Source organism: Oncorhynchus clarkii, chromosome 12 (assembly GCF_045791955.1).
Source record: "Oncorhynchus clarkii lewisi isolate Uvic-CL-2024 chromosome 12, UVic_Ocla_1.0, whole genome shotgun sequence".
Lineage (NCBI taxonomy): Eukaryota > Metazoa > Chordata > Actinopteri > Salmoniformes > Salmonidae > Oncorhynchus > Oncorhynchus clarkii.
This window is the reverse complement of record NC_092158.1, coordinates 66,479,159-66,495,755: the sequence shown is the minus strand read 5'-3', so window position 1 is coordinate 66,495,755 and position 16,597 is coordinate 66,479,159. Positions and strand designations below refer to the sequence as shown.

Here is a 16,597-nt window from a genome sequence, read left to right as displayed (position 1 = left end):
AGCGAGAATAGGCTATTCGCGAGCTTTGCTTTCAACTGCTAATAACTTCGCGTGAACCGAGGAAAAAAGTCTGATAACAAAATCGTCGGAGTCGAAATAAAACCCACACTTTTAAAGAAATGTAGCCATATAATACATTAATTTAGTGGGTTTCGTTCAAAGTTAGTCCGAAATGTTGTTCCGTAGTCTTCTGCTGTTGCGCTTCAAATGAAAAGTGAATGGGAGACGTCAGCGTCTATACCCACATCTCTCAACTTTCATTTTCATGATGACGTAACCAACTTTCACCCTCCTGTTGTCTGCTGGTGATGCAACGTTGAAAAGCAACGACAACATGATTTGTTGGAACTTTCTATTTGTCGTTTTTATTACAAGGGGAAATGAAAAATAATATGTGACAATATTTCCTTGGCTTCGATGTCAGGGATATTTTCCCTACAGAGTCAATCGTTTTTACAGGGCTATTCTACTATTGTGTGTGTGCGTGCGTGCGTGCCTGTGTGTGTGTGTGTGGGTGTGTGTGTGTGTGTTTGTTTCACAGTGTTCGGGACGTTTTTGAATGACTATGCAAGGTAAAATCTTGGCATTGGTTTATTGCTCCTTTTTCTATAAAATCAAATTTACAGATCATATACTGTAGGAAAGTGGTCACCAAAATTGTCTGTCTGGAGACAAGCAGGAGGAGGTGCAGGCTTTTGTTTCAACCCGGTACGAACACACCTGTTCCATCAGGGTCTTGATAAGATGTAATAGGTGGTTTCATATTGAAATGTCATGTTATAGGCTAAAATTTCAGATGTAGCCTACTTATTCTGCTGCATTCATTCATAAAGCATCTCAGAGTTGGAGTGCTGATCTAGCATCAGGACCCCCTCTGTCCATTCATTATAATCTATAAGGCAAAACTGATCCAAGATCAGCAATGCTACTCTCTGAGATGCTTTATAAATACGGGACTTGGTGTTATTTGATATAGCCTTAGTTGTAGGCCTTATGTATAAAATCTTTTTTTTCTATTGGGGACCATCCATGAATCATAAGAGTGACACTTGAAAAGTGATAGCAAAGAGTCCGAGAGAGATATTTCCCGTCACATATATCATCAATTTATTGCCTATAGTTTTACAAACATGGCAATAACAGTAGCAAAAGGGCTGCAGCCACAACACAGAACCACTGATAGAATCTCTGACAGTGTGGCGACGTCCAAAGTGCTGAAGTGGCTGACGTCTTCATGCGTTTTAGTGCTTTACCTGTTAATGGTGCTGAAACTTCTTCTTATGTCCCATGACACCTCTGCGGTGGATGCATTTTGGGGTTTTCCCAGCTGTTTTACACAAGTTGTGTGATGTCATCAGTTTCCCCTGAGTTTTCTCCCCAGTAATATTAGACACCTTTGGCTGACGTATCGAATTGGGTAGGGAATATGTAGTTTGAAGAGTATTTGTACATTAGGAAGATGTTGCCAAGATATCATAATAGAATGTTGATGTCTAGCCGACATATAAACGATGTAGAACTGTGGAATTTAGAATGTGTAAGACGTCAATGAGCAAACAATGTCTAAACGGTATCATCCCAATGTATAGTTGAAGTCGGAAGACTACATACACCTTAGCCAAAAACAATTAATTTCAGTTTTTCACAATTCCTAACATTTAATCCAAGTAAAAATTCCCTATCTTTGGTCTTTATTTTAAGAATGTGAAATATCAGAATAATAGTAGAGAGAATGATTTAGTTCAGCTTTTATTTTTTATGACCCCGTGGGTCAGAAGTTTACATACACTCATTTAGTATGTGGTTGCATTGCCTTGCAATTGTTTAACTTGGGTCAAATGTTTCGGGTAGCCTTCCACAAGCTTCCCACAATAAGTTGGGTGATTTCTGGCACATTCCTCCTGACAGAGCTGGTGTAACTGAGTCAGGTTTGAAGGCCTCCTTGCTCACACACGCTTTTACAGTTCTGCCCACAAATTTTCAATAGGTTTGAAGTCAGGGCTTTGTGAAGGCCACTCCAATACCTTGACTTTGTTGTCCTTAAAAGCCCTTTTGCCACAACCTTGGAAGTATTCTTGGTGTCATTGTAAATTTGGAAGACCCATTTGCGACCAAGCTTTAACTTTCTGACAGATGTCTTGAAATGTTGCTTCAATATATCCACATCATTTTCCTGCCTCTCGATGCCATCTATTGTGTGAAGTGCACCAGTCTCCTGCAGCAAAGCACCCCCACAATATGATGCTGCCACCCCTGTGCTTCACGGTTGGGATGGTGTTCTTCGGTTTGCAAACCTCCCCCTTTTTCCTCCAAACATTTCAATGGTCATGATGGACAAACAGTTCTATTTTTGATTCATCAGACCAGAGGACATTTCTCCAAAAAGTATGATCTTTGTCCCCATGTGCAGTTACAAACAAGGTCATTTGCTGTTGTTCTGGGATTGATTTGCACTTTTTGCATCAAAGTACGTTCATCTCTAGGAGACAGAACGCGTCTCCTTCCTGAGCGGTACGACTGCTGCATGTTCCCATGGTGTTTATACTTCCGTACTATTGTTTGTACAGATGAACGAGGTTACCTTCAGGCGTTTGAAAATTGCTCCCAAGGATGAACCAGACTTGTGGAGGTCTACATTCTTTTTTAGGTCTTGGCTGATTTCTTTTGATTTTCCCTTGATGTCAGGCAAAGAGACACTGAGTTTGAAGGTAGGCCTTGAAGTACATCCACAGGTACACCTCCAATTGACTCAAATTATGTCAATTAGCCTATCAGAAGCTTCTAACGCCATGACATAATTTTTTTGAAGTTTCTAAGCTGTTTAAAGTCAGTCAACTTTGTAAGTAAACTTCTGACCCACTGGAATTGTAATATAGTGAATTATATGTGAAATAATCTGTCTGTAAACAATTGTTGGAAAAATGACTTGTGTCATGCACAAAGTCGATGTTCTAACCGACTTGCCAAAACTGTAGTTTATTAACAAGAAATGTGTGGAGTGGTTGAAAAACAAATCTTAGTGACTCCAACCTCAGTGAATGTAAACTTCCGACTTCAACTGAATACAGGATACATAGTGCCTACCCAATAAGCACGGTGCTGTCTGGACCGGCCTTCTTTCTTTGGTCAGAATGTTGGTTTGTTTGTTAATTTCAATGTCCATGGATACATTTGGAGAGCACAGTTCAATAGAGAACAGCAGAGTACAATTCATTACAGTGAAGTGTAGTTCAGTCCAGTTAATTACAGTGGAGAGTACAGTACAGTACAATACAAAAGAGTACAGTAGAGTACAGTTCATTACAGTACAGTGTTTAGTACAGCAAAGGAAAGGAAAGTAACGTACAGTAGTGTACAGCACAGTAGAGTGTAGCCTACTTTACACTAATTTACTAAACTGTACTGTACTCTACTGAATTAAACTATACTGTACTGTACTGAATGAATGTCTACTGTCCTGTACTATCCTATACGGTATTGTACTCTACTGTGCTCTATTGTATTGAACTGTGCCATTCCATACTGTGCTGTTCAAACTTATAAAACATAGCCTAAATGTCTATGATTTCTTTAAGAATCTTCTTCAATAATGACACAATACCCCATAATGACAAAGCAAGGTTTCCAAAAAAGTTAGCAAATGTATAAAAAATAATAATTCTATCCACATACTGTCCATAATGTAAATACATCCCATCACACACACACACACACACACACACACACACACACACACACACACACACACACACACACACACACACACACACACACACACACACACACACACACTCACACACACACACACACACATATGTATATATAAGTAGTGTTTTCTTTGCATCAATTCGAACATGAAGGACTGATTCTGGCAGTCTCCCCTGAACACGATGTTGAGATGTGTCTGTTACTTGAACTCTGTGAAGCATTTATTTGGGCTGCAATTTCTGAAGCTGGTAACTCTAATGAACTTTTCCTCTTTAGCAGATGTTACTCTATGTCTTCCTTTCCTGTGGCTGTCCTCACGAGAGCCAGTTTCATCATAGCGCTTTATGGTTTTTGCATCTGCACTTGAAGAAACATTCAAAGTTCTAGAAATTTCCCGCATTGACTGACATTCATGTCTTAAAGTAATGATGGACTGTCATTTATCTTTGCTTATTTGAGCTGTTCCTGACAGAAATATGGACTTGGTATTTTAGCAAATTGTGCCATGTTCAGTATACCACCCCTACCTTGTCACAACACAACTGATTGGCTAAAACACATTAACAAGAAGGAAAGCAATTCCACAAATTCATTACAGTGGAGTGTACAGTAGAGTACAATTCATTACAGTGGAGTGTACAGTAGAGTACAGTTCATTACAGTACAGTGTACAGGACAGTACATTACAGTAGAGCACAGTAGAGGATAGTTCGCTACAGTACAGTGTACAGTACAGTAAAGTAAAGAATAATTCAGTACAGTAGAGTACTGCACAGTAGAGTGTAGCCTACTTTACTCTAATGTACTAAACTGTACTGTACTCTACTGAATTAAACTCTACTGTACTGTACTGAATTAAACTCTACTGTAATATACTCTACTGAATTAATATATACTGTACTGTACTCTACTCTACTTAAATGTACTCTGCTGTGCTCTATTCACAGCGACAAACAGTGCATTCAACTAAGGTACAGTGCATTCGGAAAGTATTCATCCCCATTGACGTTTTCCAAACTTTGTTAAGTTACAGCCTATTTCTAAAATAGCTCAAAAATATATTTGTCAATCAAGACACAAAACCCAATAATGACAAAGCAAACACGGGTTTTTAGAAATGTTTGCAAATTCATTTTCATTAAGATGTGTCTGTTACAAGAACTCTGTGAAGCATTTTTTTTGGCTGCAATTTCTGAAGCTGGTAAAACAAATGAACTTCTCCTCTGCAGCAGATGTAACTATGGGTCTTCCTGTGGCTGTCCTCATGAGAGCCAGTTTCATCATAGCGCTTGATGGTTTTTGCAACTGCACTTGGAGAAATGTTCAAAGTTCTAGAAATTTCCCGCATTGACTGACATTCATTTCCCTCTTAGTGCAGTGATCCCGTTACTGGGATCAAAATCCACAACATCAGGTAAAGCTGGAGCGCGCCAAATTCAAGTGACAAAATTGTAATATTAAACATTCTTGAAAATACATATGTCTTACATAATTTAAAAGCTTAACTTCTTGTCAATTCAACCGCTTTGTCAGATTTCAAAAAGGCTTTACTGCTAAAGCATACCATGCGATTATCTGAGCACAACGCCCCACGTACACCAGCATTAAAAACATTTTCCAAATCAGCAGAGGCGTCACAAAAATCCGAAATAGCGAAAAAATAAATAATTTACATTTGAAGATCTTCCTCTGTTTGCAATCCCAGATACACAACAAATTGTTATTTTGTTCGATAAAGTCCTTTAAATCCCAAAAAAGTCAGTTTAGTTGGCGCGTTTGATTCAGTAATCCACCCATTCCACTTGTTCAACATGCAGACAAAGCAATTCCAAAAGTTACCAATAAACTTCGTCCAAACAAGTCAAACAACGTTTCTAATCAATCCTCAGGTACCCTAATATGTAAATAAACAATACAATTTAAGACGGAATGTAGTATGTTCAATACCAGAGATAAATAACGAAGTGAGCGCTCTCATCCACGCAAGACTACAGTCAAAATGAGAGCCACCTTGAAAACTACAACTACTAAGTCATTTTTCAAAAAACAAGCCTAAAACCCATTCTAAAGGCTGTTGACAACTAATGGAAGCCATAGCAACTGCAAGGAGCCGCCAGAGCCACCGGTCAGCCAGGATCCGCCAGAGCCGCCGGTCAGCCAGGATCCGCCAGAGCCGCCAGTCTGCAAGGAGCCGCCAGAGCCGCCGGTCAGCCAGGAGCCGCCAGAGCCGCCAGTCTGCAAGGAGCCGCCAGAGCCGCCAGTCAGCCAGGAACCGCCAGAGCCGCCGGTCTGCAAGGAGCCGCCAGAGCCTGTCCAGAGCTGCTAGAGTCTCCCGCTTGTCCAGAGCTGTTAGAGTCTCCCGCCTGTCCAGAGCTGCTAGAGTCTCCCGCCTGTCCAGAGCTCCTAGAGTCTCCGGCCAGTCTGTCCTGAGCTGCTAGATTCTCCCGCCTGTCCAGAGCTGCTAGATTCTCCCGCATGTCCAGAGCTGCTAGATTCTCCCGTCTGTCCAGAGCTGCTAGAGTCTCCCGCATGTCCAGAGCTGCTAGAGTCTCCCGCCTGTCCAGAGCTGCTAGAGTCTCCCGCATGTCCAGAGCTGCTAGAGTCTCCCGCATGTCCAGAACTGCTAGATTCTCCTGCCTGTCCAGAGCTGCTAGAGTCTCCCGCCTGTCCAGAGCTGTTAGAGTCTAACACCTGTCCAGAGCTGCTAGAGTCTCCTGCTTGTCCAGAGCTGCTAGAGTCTCATGCCTGTCCAGAGCTCCTAGAGTCTCCGGACAGTCTGTCCTGAGCTGCTAGAGTCTCCCACCTGTCCAGAGCTGCTACAGTCTCCCGCCAGTCTGTCCTGAGCTGCTAGAGTCTCCCGCCTGTCCAGAGCTGCTAGAGTCTCCCGCCTGTCCAGAGCTGCTAGAGTCTCCCGCCTGTCCAGAGCTGCTAGAGTCTCCCGCTTGTCCAGAGCTGCTAGAGTCTCCCGCCTGTCCAGAGCTGCTAGAGTCTCCCGCCTGTCCAGAGCTCCTAGAGTCTCCGGCCAGTCTGTCCTGAGCTGCTAGAGTCTCCCTCCTGTCCAGAACTGCTAGAGTCTCCCGCCTGTCCAGAGCTGCTAGAGCCTCCCACCTGTCCAGAGCTGCTAGAGTCTCCTGCCTGTCCAGAGCTGCTAGAGTCTCCCGTTTGTCCAGAGCTGCTAGAGTCTCCCGCCTGTCCAGAGCTGCTAGAGTCTCCCGCTTTTCCACAGCTGCTAGAGTGTCCCGCTTGTCCAGAGCTGCTAGAGTCTCCCGCCTGTCCAGAGCTCCTAGAGTCTCCGGCCAGTCTCTCCAGAGCTGCTAGAGTCTCCGGCCAGTCTGTCCTGAGCTGCTAGAATCTCCCGCCTGTCCAGAGCTGCTAGAGTCTCCCGCCTGTCCAGAGCTGCCAGAGTCGCCAGTCTGCAAGGAGCCGCCAGAGTCGCCAGTCTGCAAGAATTCGCCAGAGCCGCCAGTCAGCCAGGATCCACCAGAGCCGCCATTCAGCCCGCGCTAGAGCCGCCACCGTGGACAGACGCCCACCCTTACCCTCCCCTATGGATTTAGGTGTGTGGCCGGGAGTCCCCACCTTTGGGGGGGGGGGGGGGGGGGGGGGGGGTACTGTCACGCCCTGGCCTTAGTTATCTTTGTTTTCTTTTTAATTTTGGCTAGGTCAGGGTGTGACATGGGGGATTTATGTGTTTTGTCAGGTCTAGGGGTTTTGTATGTTTATGGGGTGTTCCCTAGTCTAGGTGTTTATGTAAGTCTATGGTTGCCTAGATTGGTTCTCAATTAGAGGCAGGTGTTTATCGTTGTCTCTGATTGGGAACCATATTTAGGCAGCCATGTTCTTTGGGTATTTTGTGGGTGATTGTTTCCTGTGTCAGTGTTTGTGCCACACGGGACTATTTCGTTGCCAGTTCACTTTGTTGTTTTGTATTTGTTGAGTGTTCTTATTAAATACCATGGACACTTACCATGCCGCAAATTGGTCCGATCCTTGCCACACCTCCTCTTCAGAGGAAGGGGAGGAAATCTGTCTTGACACCTCGGGGTGTCGCCTGCCAAATAAGTTCTGTTATACTCACAGACATCAGTCAAATAGTTTTAGAAACTTGAGAGTGTTTCTATCCAAATCTACTAATAATATGTATATCTTAGCTTCTGGGCCTGAGTAGCAGGCAGAGTAACAAACATCCGAAGATCATCAAAGGTAAACGATTAATTTGATTGCTTTTCTGATTTTCGTGACCAAGCTACCTGATGCTAAGTGTACTTAATGTTTTATCGTGCGATCGATAAACATACAAAAACGCTTGGATTGCTTTCGCTGTAAAGCATAATTTCAAAATCTGACACGACATGTGGATTAACAAAAGGCTAAGCTGTGTTTTCCTATATTGCACTTGTGATTTCATGAATATAAATATTTGTAGTAATATTTATTGTATGTGGCGCTATGCTTTTCAGCGGTTGTTGATGACACTTATCCCGATAGTGGGATTGCAGCCATAACAAGTTTGAACTAAAATATATTTTTTAAACATTGTTTGCAAACTGATATCTGAAACGTATTAATACCAAAATCACATGAAAAACAGGCAACAACAAAAACAAAACTGTATTTCTTGCTAAAGAGGTAGGGATTGAAACAGGTGGGGCTCTGAGTATTATACCATACAATGTAAACACGCATATACTCCATTCTAGATGTTAAATAATGACCTCATATAACCTCATACCATTATACAAATGGATATACAGTATATATCTACAATAACTCTATTCTATCAAGAAATTCCAAGTCTTATGAAAGGACTGTGTGCTGCCACATTGGCCAATATATTACACACTTTTGTCTAATGTTATACAACAATTGACTTCATTTATCCACTGAGAATTATTAGGAGGATCCCCATGATGCCACTTAAAAGGTATATATACAGTGGGGCAAAAAAGTATTCAGTCAGCCACCAATTGTGCAAGTTCTCCCACTTAAGAAGATGAGAGTGGCCTGTAATTTTCATCATAGGTACACTTCAACTATGACAGACAAAATGAGAAAATAATTCCAGAAAATCACATTGTAGGATTTTTAATGAATACATTTGCAAATTATTGTGGAAAATAAGTATTTGGTCACTTACAAACAAGCAAGATTTCTGGCTCTCACAGACCTGTAACTTCTTCATTAAGAGGCTCCTCTGTCCTCCACTCGTTACCTGTATTAATGGCACCTGTTTGAACTTGTTATCAGTATAAAAGACACCTGTTCACAACCTCAAACAGTCACACTCCACGATGGCCAAGACCAAAGAGCTATCAAAGGACACCAGAAACAAAATTGTAGACCTGCACTAGTCTGGGAAGACTGAATCTGCAATAGGTAAGCAGCTAGGTTTGAAGAAATCAACTGTGGGAGCAATTATTAGGAAATGGAAGACATACAAGACCACTGATAATCTCCCTCGATCTGGGGCTCCACGCAAGATCTCACCCCGTGGGGTCAAAATAATCACAAGAACGGTGAGCAAAAATCCCAGAACCACACAGGGAGACCTAGTGAATGACCTGCAGAGAGCTGGGACAAAAGTAACAAAGCCTACCATCAGTAACACACTACGCTGCCAGGGACTCAAAACCTGCTGTTCCAGACGTGTCCCCCTGCTTAAGCCAGTACATGTCCAGGCCCGTCTGAAGTTTGCTAGAGAGCATTTGGATGATCCAGAAGAAGATTGGGAGAATGTCACATGGTCAGATGAAACCAAAATATAACTTTTTGGTAAAAACTCAACTCGTCGTGTTTGGAGGACAAAAAATGCTGAGTTGCATCCGAAGAACACCATAACTACTGTGAAGCATGGGGGTGGAAACATCATGCTTTGGGGCTGTTTTCCTGCAAAGGGACCAGGACGACTGATCCGTGTAAAGGAAAGAATGAATGGGGCCATGTATCGTGAGAGTGAAAACCTCCTTCCATCAGCAAGGGCATTGAAGATGAAACGTGGCTGGGTCTTTCAGCATGACAATGATCCCAAACACACCGCCGGACAACGAAGCAGTGGCTTCGTAAAAAGAAGCATTTCAAGGTCCTGGAGTGGCCTAGCCAGTCTCCAGATCTCAACCCCATAGAAAATCTTTGGAGGGAGTTGAAAGTTTGTGTTGCCCAGCAACAGACCCAAAACATCACTGCTCTAGAGGAGATCTGCATGGAAGAATGGGCCAAAATACCAGCAACAGTGTGTGAAAACCTTGTGAAGACTTACAGAAAACGTTTGACCTCTGTCATTGCCAACAAAGGGTATTTAAAAAAGTATTGAGATAAACTTTTGTTATTGACCAAATACTTATTTTCCACCATAATTTGCAAATAAATTCATAAAAAATCCTACAATGTGATTTTCTGGGGAAAAAAATATCTAATTTTGTCTGTCATAGTTGAAGTGTACCTATGATGAAAATTACAGGCCTCTCTCATCTTTTTAAGTGCGAGAACTTGCACAATTGGTGGCTGACTAAATACTTTTTTGCCCCACTGTATATGACTAAGCTATATAAATTATTAGTTTTTATTTCTTGCCCACCAGCACCCTGCCTCGTTCAGGGGACTAAACTATTATCCATTAAAAGTATTGCTTGTTTTTTGTCTCTTTTTCCATTTAGTCTTTTTTCTTGTTTCTCCTCCAATCGTAGTAAGACATACAAGTGTTTAATACAATGGACAGACTTTATAAATGAAAATCCACAAAGTCAAGTGGGAGCTAAAAGTTCCTGGTCCCCCAGATTATCGTCTACTCCTCACCCAGATCTCCTCACCCCCTTCAGCCACCTGATTACCACACATAAAACGAACAGGAAAAACATGAACAGTCACAAAGTACAAAAACACAGTAAAAACAGTTACATAAAGAAACAAAAGTACAAGCATACATAAACTTAAAGTAGAAATTAATATGTGACTAATCAGCAACAAGTTTAATGTGCATCCCCTATGATGGTTAGATGAGATGTTATAAATCCACACTCATTGGTTTCAGACAAGAATGAAATTTGGAAAATTTGTACAAAATACGTTTTTATTCACATTTGCAATATTATCTTTTCACTGGTTTTTCAAGTAGACCGGCAATAGAGTTCAGTTCAACACATGTACAAAAGGGAAATACAAAATATAAATTATAAATTATAAAAATAAAAAACAATAATTTATTAATTTAAATATAATAAATAGACTGACAGGGTCCCACATGATTGTTTTCATGCTTTATAAACTGGTAAGGGCGTAGCTTCTGAAATGAGTCTGGATGATCAGTACATCTGTGCTGCAAGGATATCCAATCTTTGCAGATGACGTTTCATCTCTTTCCTGATGAGCTCCCACGCCTGTGCACTGTAGTTCTGAAAAACACCAAAAATTTCAAATATTAGAGGGGTGACATTTCTTGGCAAAATAATTAACATATTGTCTTGAACAACAGAGTAGGACTGGTGCCAAATGTAAAGCTTCTCAGAGTAGGAGTGCTGATTTAGGATCAGTTTTGTCTTTTGGATCACTATAAACAAGGACATAGGAGACCTGATACTAGATCAGCACTTCTCTGAGATGCTTGATACATATGGCCCCAGAACCCACTTTTTTTTTTAAATGAACAATGCTCAAGTTTAGCCTAGCCTAGTTTATATTCATTTGATTACATGCATTAAACATGTTGCCATATGAAACCAAACTCACCATTTTTCTCAGAACCTTCCTATTCAACTTCTTGAAGTACCGTTTCAGTCTCCTCTCAGGTTTCATGGCAGGTGATACCTGTTGGACAAAATTAAACAAAACATTAGCGTCATACAGGTGTAGGATCTTCATTTGATCAATATTTTTTTTCTTGCACGGCAGGAAGTGGAACCTTAACATGTATTCAATGTTTGAAAAGGATTCTAAAGATTGTAATTTCCACTTTAAAACATCAAACTTGATTTGCCATAATGAAATATGAATCAAAGCTTACAAAAAATGTTCATTAATAATAATCCACAATAATTTACATTTCTCATTGCTGCAGTATTATTTATGTGACGTCGCAAAATGACTCAAAATCTGTAATTACCCATACACAGTAAGTTCGGAAAGTATTCAGACCCCTTCCCTTTTTCCAAATTTTGTTAAGTTACAGCCTTATTCTAAAATGGATTAAAGAAAAAAAATCCTCATCAATCTACACACAATATCCAATAATGATGATGCAAAAACACAAATACCTTATTTACATATGAATTCAGACCCTTTGCTTTGAGATTCAAAATTCAGCTGGAGATGTTTCTACACTTTGATTGGAGTCCACCCGAAGTAAAATCAACTGATTGAACATGATTTGGAAAGGCACAAACCTGTATATTTAAGGTCCTACAGTTGACAGTGCATGTCAGAGCAAAAACCAGGCCATGAAGTTGAGGAAATCGTCCGCAGAGCTCAGAGACAAGATTGTGTCGAGATATAGATCTGGGAAAGGGTACTTTGTAACCACCAAGACTTACTAGAGCTGGCCGCCAGGTCAAACTGAGCAATCAGGGGTAGAAGGGCCATTGTCAGGGAGGTGACCAAGAACCCGATGGTCACTCTGACAGAGCTCCAGATTTTCTCTGTGGGGATGGGAAAGCCATCGAGAAAGACAACCATCTCTGCAGTACTCCACCGATCAGGCCTTTATGGTAAAGTGGCCAGACGGAAGCCACTCCTCAGTAAAAGGCACATTGCAGCCCGCTTGGAGTTTGCCAAAAGGCACCTAAAGGACTTTCAGACCATGAGAAACAAGTGTCTCTATTTGGCCTGAATGCAATCATCACATCTGGAGGAAACCTTGCACCATCCCTACAGTTAAGTATGGTGGTGGCAGCATCATGCTGTGGGGATGTTTTTCATTGGCAGGGACTGGGAGACTAGTCAGGATCGAGGGAAGCAAAGTACAGAGACATCCTTGACGAAAACCTGCTCCAGAGCGCTCAGGACCTCAGACTGGGGCAAAGGTTCACCTTCGAACAGGACAACGACCCTAAGCATACAGCCAAGACAACACAGGAGTGGCTTCGGGACAAGTCTCTGAATGTCCTTGAGTGGCCCAGCCAGAGCCCGGACATGACCTGATCGAACATCACTGGAGAGACCTGAAAATAGCTGTGCAGCGACGCACCCTATCCAACCTGACAGATCTTGAGAGGATCTGCAGAGAAGAATGACAGAAATTCCCCAAATACAGACGTGCCAAGCCTATAGCATGATACCCAATAAGACTCAAGGCTGTAATCACTGCCAAAGGTTCTTCAACAAAGTACTGAGTAAAGGGTCTGAATACTTATGTAAATGTGATATTTCAGTTTTTTATTGTTAATACATTTGCAAAAATGTCTAAAACACGGTTTTGCTTTGTCATTATTGGGTATTGTGTGTGGATTGATGAGGGGGAAAATCTATTTAATCAATTTTAGAAAAAGCTGTAACGTAACAAAATGTGGAACAAGTTAATAGGTTGAATACTTTATATGCACTTTATACATAGATTTTTCCAATTGTAGAGTTAGTAGGCTACACCTAAACCAGGGCACTCCAACAATGTTCCAGGAGAACTACCTTCCTGTAGGTTTTCACTCCAACCCTAATCTACAACACCTGATTAATTAGGTGGTTGATAAACTGAATCAGGTTAGTTACAACTGGGGTTGGCGCGAAAACCTACAGGAAGGTAACTCTCCAAGAATGGGGTTGGAGAGCCCTGACCAAAACAGAGATTATACTTTAAATAGACCCGTTACTTACACAGGAATTAAGGTTCTCCAATTGGCGTTCTAGAATGTTGAGGAAATCGTCCAGGTTTTTCTTGTCCCAGGTGACAGATTTCATATTCCCATCAAACAGTTTTGTGATTTGATAGATGGTCTCTTTCAGGAATATGACTTTGTCCTCAAACTACACAGGAAGATATAAAAAGAAGATTAGAAACAGTATAGGCTTCCGTTATGGCATAAATATAACATTGGGTCAAGATCGCCATACCAAAGCATATCAGAGTTGGAGTGCTGATCTATCATCTGGACCCCCCCTCTGTCCATTCATTATAATCTATAAGTCAAAATTCTAGTCTTTACCTCAGCATCATCTATGTGTCTGTAAAGTGATGTTGGGAAAAGGACTGGGGCATTCTGTTTTGTGATGTCTCCTCCCTGGAAAACAATCAATATAGTATGTTAAGTCACGTGTCAAATACTTCAAGAGCAATCAAGACAGACATAAAGTATAGCTTATACTGCAAGTACAGTAGGCCTAATGTAGATAGCGTCTCTTGATCTAGCTGTCATTATAGCCTTAGAGCCCTTTTACTATGTACATTCAAATATAGGCTAACAGTTTTCTAACACAGATGCTAAACATGAAACGTATGACTATTTTACTTGGTTGGTTGTTTTGCTGTCCTTAATACATGCATTCAGTCTCCTCTTACAATGTGCTAATAACTCACCATCTGGTCCAGCAGGGAAAGGTATTCTGCGCTCAAGTGACCGTAGTGGTGTCGGATCCAGTCACAGCAATGACACACGCTCTGCATACTGCAAATAATAAGAAAAATACAACTCCAGCTCTGCATTGTATACATTGTAAATAGCAGTTTGTTTCGCTGTTAGTTATCCAGATGAGTTTGAACATCTTGGCTGTGTAAAGTAGTTTTATGTGGAATTGGGAAAGGGAAAGCTGTATAGAGAATTTCCCCTGATCAACCTACCGGAGGCGGGAACTTTCATTTTCCGGACTAGCACATGTAGCACTTGGAATTCCATGCCTGCTCCGTCTCCTGGACGAACAAATCCAAGTAAATCTATACACATTCTCCTTGAAAACAGCTTTAAATTATAGTTGAACCACAATAAAATATTATTCAATCTAGATATCGGCTAGACTATTACTATAGCGAGAATAGGCTATTCGCGAGCTTTGCTTTCAACTGCTAATAACTTCGCGTGAACCGAGGAAAAAAGTCTGATAACAAAATCGTCGGAGTCGAAATAAAACCCACACTTTTAAAGAGATGTAGCCATATAATATATTCATTTAGTGGGTTTCGTTCAAAGTTAGTCCGAAATGTTGTTCCGTAGTCTTCTGCTGTTGCGCTTCAAATGAAAAGTGAATGGGAGACGTCCGCGTCAATACCCACATCTCTCATTTTCATGATGACGTAACCAACTTTCACACTACTTTTGTCTGCTGGTGATGCAACGTTGAAAAGCAACGACAACATGATTTGTTGGAACTTTCTATTTGTCGTTTTTATTACAAGTGGAAATGAAAAATAATATGTGACAATATTTCCTTGGTATAGGCTTCGATTTCAGGGATATTTTCCCTACAGAGTCAATCGTTTTTACAGGGCTATTCTATTGTTGTGTGTGTGCGTGCGTGCGTGCGTGAGTGCGTTCGTGCGTGTGTGCGTGTGTGTGTGTGTTTGTTTCACAGTGTTCGGGACGTTTTTGAATGACTATGCAAGGTAAAATCTTGGCATTGGTTTATTGCTCCTTTTTCTATAAAATCAAATGTACAGATCATATACTGTAGGAAAGTGGTCACCAAAACTGTCTGTCTGGAGACAAGCAGGAGGAGGTGCAGGCTTTTGTTTCAACCCGGTACGAACACACCTGTTCCATCAGGGTCTTGATAAGATGTAATAGGTGGTTTCATATTGAAATGTCATGTTATAGGCTAAAATTTCAGATGTAGCCTACTTATTCTGCTGCATTCATTCATAAAGCATCTCAGAGTTGGAGTGCTGATCTAGCATCAGGACCCCCTCTGTCCATTCATTATAATCTATAAGGCAAAACTGATCCAAGATCAGCAATGCTACTCTCTGAGATGCTTTATAAATACGGGACTTGGTGTTATTTGATATAGCCTTAGTTGTAGGCCTTATGTATAAAATCTTTTTTTTTCTATTGGGGACCATCCATGAATCATAAGAGTGACACTTGAAAAGTGATAGCAAAGAGTCCGAGAGAGATATTTCCCGTCACATATATCATCAATTTATTGCCTATAGTTTTACAAACATGGCAATAACAGTAGCAAAAGGGCTGCAGCCACAACACAGAACCACTGATAGAATCTCTGACAGTGTGGCGACGTCCAAAGTGCTGAAGTGGCTGACGTCTTCATGCGTTTTAGTGCTTTACCTGTTAATGGTGCTGAAACTTCTTCTTATGTCCCATGACACGTCTGCGGTGGACTCATTTTGGGGTTTTCCCAGCTGTTTTACACAAGTTGTGTGATGTCATCAGTTTCCCCTGAGTTTTCTCCCCAGTAATATTAGACACCTTTGGCTGACGTATCGAATTGGGTAGGGAATATGTAGTTTGAAGAGTATTTGTACATTAGGAAGATGTTGCCAAGATATCATAATAGAATGTTGATGTCTAGCCGACATATAAACGATGTAGAACTGTGGAATTTAGAATGTGTAAGACGTCAATGAGCAAACAATGTCTAAACGGTATCATCCCAATGTACAGTTGAAGTCGGAAGACTACATACACCTTAGCCAAAAACAATTCATTTCAGTTTTTCACAATTCCTAACATTTAATCCAAGTAAAAATTCCCTATCTTTGGTCTTTATTTTAAGAATGTGAAATATCAGAATAATAGTAGAGAGAATGATTTAGTTCAGCTTTTATTTCGTTCATCACATTTCCCGTGGGTCAGAAGTTTACATACACTCAATTAGTATTTGGTTGCATTGCCTTGCAATTGTTTAACTTGGGTCAAATGTTTCGGGTAGCCTTCCACAAGCTTCCCACAATAAGTTGGGTGATTTCTGGCACATTCCTCCTGACAGAGCTGGTGTAACTGAGTCAGGTTTGAAG

The 16,597-nt window shown here is 41.2% G+C and overlaps 2 protein-coding genes across 2 annotated transcripts in view; one reads left to right on the top strand and one right to left on the bottom strand.

The window, feature by feature from the left end:
• The window catches only part of LOC139422509 (interferon a3-like), a 119,184-nt gene that overhangs the window by 32,321 nt on the left and 70,266 nt on the right, over nucleotides 1-16,597 (top strand). The gene's annotated exons all lie outside the window — the stretch shown is intronic.
• Nucleotides 10,986-14,827, bottom strand: LOC139422159 (interferon a3-like). The gene is made up of 6 exons (XM_071173313.1): nucleotides 14,468-14,827; nucleotides 14,207-14,294; nucleotides 13,836-13,910; nucleotides 13,507-13,656; nucleotides 11,431-11,508; nucleotides 10,986-11,096 (listed from the first exon to the last, which is right to left on the bottom strand). Exons 2-6 carry the CDS (start codon nucleotides 14,291-14,293, stop codon nucleotides 11,007-11,009), a joined length of 480 nt encoding a protein of 159 aa, XP_071029414.1. The 5' UTR covers nucleotide 14,294; nucleotides 14,468-14,827; the 3' UTR covers nucleotides 10,986-11,006.

What these genes read in the sequence shown, in the direction of transcription:
- LOC139422159 (XM_071173313.1), bottom strand. Translation starts at nt 14,293, where the DNA reads ATGCAGAGCGTGTGTCATTGCTGTGACTGGATCCGACACCACTACGGT. An exon ending in TTTCCCTGCTGGACCAGATG is followed by an intron (nt 13,911 to 14,206) that starts GTGAGTTATTAG and finishes ATTGTTTTCCAG; the next exon opens with GGAGGAGACATCACAAAACA. An exon ending in TGGAGAACCTTAATTCCTGT is followed by an intron (nt 11,509 to 13,506) that starts GTAAGTAACGGG and finishes TTTGTCCAACAG; the next exon opens with GTATCACCTGCCATGAAACC.